The sequence below is a fragment of the Mus pahari genome, chromosome 18 (genome assembly GCF_900095145.1).
Source record: "Mus pahari chromosome 18, PAHARI_EIJ_v1.1, whole genome shotgun sequence".
NCBI classification, from domain to species: domain Eukaryota; kingdom Metazoa; phylum Chordata; class Mammalia; order Rodentia; family Muridae; genus Mus; species Mus pahari.
The window spans coordinates 1,145,239-1,149,114 of NC_034607.1; the positions used below are offsets into that span (position 1 = coordinate 1,145,239).

A 3,876-nucleotide genomic window follows, 5' to 3' on the forward strand; every position below is an offset into this window, starting at 1 on the left:
TACGTACACACCAGCACATACACAAATACACAAAAGATCTTTCTTCCTCTCCCTGCTCTTTGAGACAGAGCCTCATTATGTAGCCCAGGCATGCCTTTACCGCACAGTATAATCGAGGCTGGTCTTGTTCTTGTCATCGTCCTTCAGTCTACCAAGTACTGAGATTATAGTTGTACAACACTGGGCTAGGATTCACAGGAGGGGGTTAGATGAGATTTAAAAATAATGTTCTAAAGTGGCAGATACTGATTGTATGAATGGTAAAATGGTAAATTATATGGTATATTAAGTTTGGGAGTGTGACAAAAGGGGAAGGAGGAGGATGGGAGGGGAAAGTAACAAAGAAAAGGAGAGGAGAGGAGAAGAGAATGTACAGAAAAAGAAACAGAATGGAAGGACAAAGGGAGAGGAGTAAGAGAATTTTTCCCTACTAAACTCTCACGGGTAAGCCATTGTCTTTAGGAATTCTGTGGAAATAATTTGTTGAGGAAAGCTTTCTTCATAGTTACTTTCAGCTCCTTGTTCCTGAGACTGAAGATGATGGGACTAAGGAAAGGGGTGAGGACTGTATAGGTAATACCCATCAGAGTATCTCCTTCCAGAGACTTGGGGCCCTTAGGCTTGAGGTAAATGACAGAGGCAAAGCCATAGTGTACAACCACCACTGTGAGGTGGGATGCACATGTGGAGAAAGCCTTGTGCCGACCCTCAGCTGACGGTATCTTCAAGATGGTGACCACAATGAAGGCATATGAGAGGAGGATGAGGAGAAAGCATCCCAGGAGTGCTGTGATGCACACTATTCCTGCACCCTTTGCCACCTCCAGTACATGCTCTCCACATGCCAACTTCAATAGAGGTGGAACATGGCAGAAGAAATGGTGGATCTCATTGGGTCCACAGAATGTGAGGTTGAAAATGGCTGTTGTCACCACTGTCCCCATGAATGATCCACCAACCCAGGACCACACTATCAAGCAGGCACAGCCACGGGGGCTCATGAACGCATTGTATCGCAGTGGGTGACAGATGGCCACATAACGGTCATAGCCCATGACGGTGAGTAGAAAGGAGTGGGTGAAGCCAAATGTGAAGGAGAAGAACATCTGGCTGGCACAGGCCAGAAAGGCGATGGAGTGAAGTGTGGAGAGCAAGTCAGCCAGCATGCGTGGGATGATGGCAAAGGTGTAGAAAATCTCAGAGATGGAGAGCGCACACAGGAGGAGGTACATGGGTGTGTGGAGACTGTGTTCACTCCAGATGGTGGTCATGATGAGCAGGTTGCCTAGCAGTGTGAAGAGGTACATAAGCAGGAACAGCAGGAAGAACATCAGCTGAAGATGAGGGAAGGTAGAGAAGCCAATGAGGATGAACTCTGACACGAAGGTGTAATTTAGCCCCAACATGACAGCCATATCTGAAAGGGATGAAGGAATATCACTAATTAGGATCACGGTGTGCTAGTGTGTGTGTGTGTGTGTGTGTGTGTGTGTGTGTGTGTGTGTGTGTGTGTGTTGTTGTTGTTGTTGTTGTTGTTGTTATTGTTGTTTTTGTTGTTGTTGTTGTTGTTGTTCTTAGAAGGATATCTGAGAGGTTCTTTAACTTTCTAAAACATGATTAGCTTACCTAATTGTAAAAATGTATTTTTACAGTTGTGTTCACAGGTAATTATTTCCAGGTCTCACCACCATGCACCAAAATATTTGGCTACTCTAGTGCATTATGTAAAATGAGTTGATATTTGCATAGTGTATGCAGATCCTTTCCAGAGTTTTAATTATGTCTAGGTAACTTAAAATATCTAATACAACATATACTTCATATAATTAGTTGTTATTTAAAGAATAATAATAAGGCTATAGTGATATAAGTCAGTTAGATTGTTTGCCATGCAAGCATATGGATCTAAGTTCACTTCTACAACCCACATTTAAAAAGCAGTGTGAAATAGGTTACACTTATAATCTCTTGGCTAAGCACTTGGAAGGTGGAAGAAAGTAAGATTTCTGGGTATCACTATTCTTCCAGTATAACCTTGTCAGTAAACTTTAGGTTCAAGCAGAGACTTTGTCTCAGAAAAGAAAGTGGACGGTGTCTGAAGAATGATGTCCAAGGTTCGTCTTGTGTACACACACGCAGATACACACACACACACACACACACATGCAAATGCTTGTTGAAGTGAAAAGAGTGTGTTTGATCCCTGGAACTGGAGACACAAACAGTTGTGGGACACTCAACATGCATGCTAGGAACTAAACCTGATTTAGTAAGAAACTGTCTCAAAGCAATAAGTTGAAAGTGATAGAGAGCAGCTTAAGTCTCCTCCTCTGGCCTCAACACTTGCACATACATATATCCATATACTAGATTCACATACATCATATTAATAATACACGGAAACACAAATAAGAGAAGAGACAGGGGAAGAAATTGAGAGGAAACTATTTAAGAAATAAATCAAAATGAGATTAAAGAACATTGAAAGGATCCTAACAGAAAAGGCAACAAAATTTAAGGTCCACAATTTGTTTAAAGTGTGTTTATATGATAATAGCCATGTGGCTATTAAGATCATATGTCACACTCTGAAGAGAAGGTAGGTGAGGTTCAGAAGGCCCCAAGTTTGAATCCCAGCACATACATTGGGCTGCTCACAAGGAGCTCCAGGACATCAGATTCCTCTGTATTCTGCAGGTACCTGAAGTCATGTGCACACACCCACCCATACTATAATTAAAATTAAATTTAAATTTAAAATATAATAAAAAGAATTTCTGCTTGTGATTTTGGAGGGATGACAAGAGCAAAGTTAGCTGATGAGTAAAATAGTAAAAGCAAAATCAGTTTCTATTCAAAAAAGCAACAAACTTGATCAAATATATAGGAATTAGTTTAATCTGGATCATAAAAGTCTTCAATGGATGTCAGCTATACCTCCCAGGATCAGTTAGTTTAAATAAGTTGATGATATTGAGAGACTATAGTAGAAAAATATTATATTAATTTATCCTGAGGTGAGCTAAAAATGTACTCTCAAAACTGCAGCTGGATTTTTTTTTATTATGTGAAAAATTAACAAAACTTTCAAAACAGAGAAGAGATCCATAAATAATTAAGTAAGCCTTGAAAATTATGAAGAGAAGAAGCAGGAAGGCAATTCCCCTCCAGGACACTGAGTCAGATGAGTAAACCTTTCAAATCATGCAAGAGCAAACAGACCGGCACTTTAAAATGGAGGCATCAGCTACTGAGAAGTACAAAGATGTCTTTCTTATAGCACAAATTTATAGCCAAAGAAGAAGGAATTATTTAGGGGATGCTGTGGGGGAAAGTTTCTTTCTATGGAGTTAATAGCAAAGCTGGCCTCCCTGTGAGATCATAATCAGAGAGAATAAGGAACACTGAAAGAGCTGTCAAGATGGCTTGCTGACTAAAGGCATTTATTGCCAAGCCGGAAGATCTGAGTACAATCCATAGGATCTTTCAGCACCCTCCCTCAGGAGGGAACCAACTCCACAAGTTGTCCTCTGACCTCCAAATGCATGTCCTTGCACATTTGAAGAACTTACACACAGAGGATATAAACAAATAATATATAAAATGTCAAATTTTAGTATTAAAGATAAAGGCTTAGTTACTCAAAGAAATGTCTTTATAGTCAAGAAAGGGCTTCTTTTAAAACTAAACACTGGAAAACAAAAGTACAATCTGAGCATGGTGCCTCTAATCCTTCCAACCTGTGTTGGATCCCAGGAAGACAGAACTCATGCTTGTAAGTTGTTCTCTGACTTCTACACACTCCTGCACATACATATGCATACCTGCACATACACAGACACACAGACACACAGGGAGAGGGAGAGGGAGGGGGAG

The 3,876-nt window shown here is 40.4% G+C and overlaps 1 protein-coding gene across 1 annotated transcript; it reads right to left on the bottom strand.

The window, feature by feature from the left end:
* Positions 1–334: 334 nt before the first annotated feature.
* On the bottom strand, positions 335–1,415 carry LOC110335399 (olfactory receptor 10H5-like). The gene has a single exon (XM_021217534.1). The coding sequence runs from the start codon at positions 1,413–1,415 to the stop codon at positions 459–461; it is 957 nt and encodes a 318-aa protein (XP_021073193.1). The 3' UTR covers positions 335–458.
* Between the last annotated feature and the right edge of the window lie 2,461 nt (positions 1,416–3,876).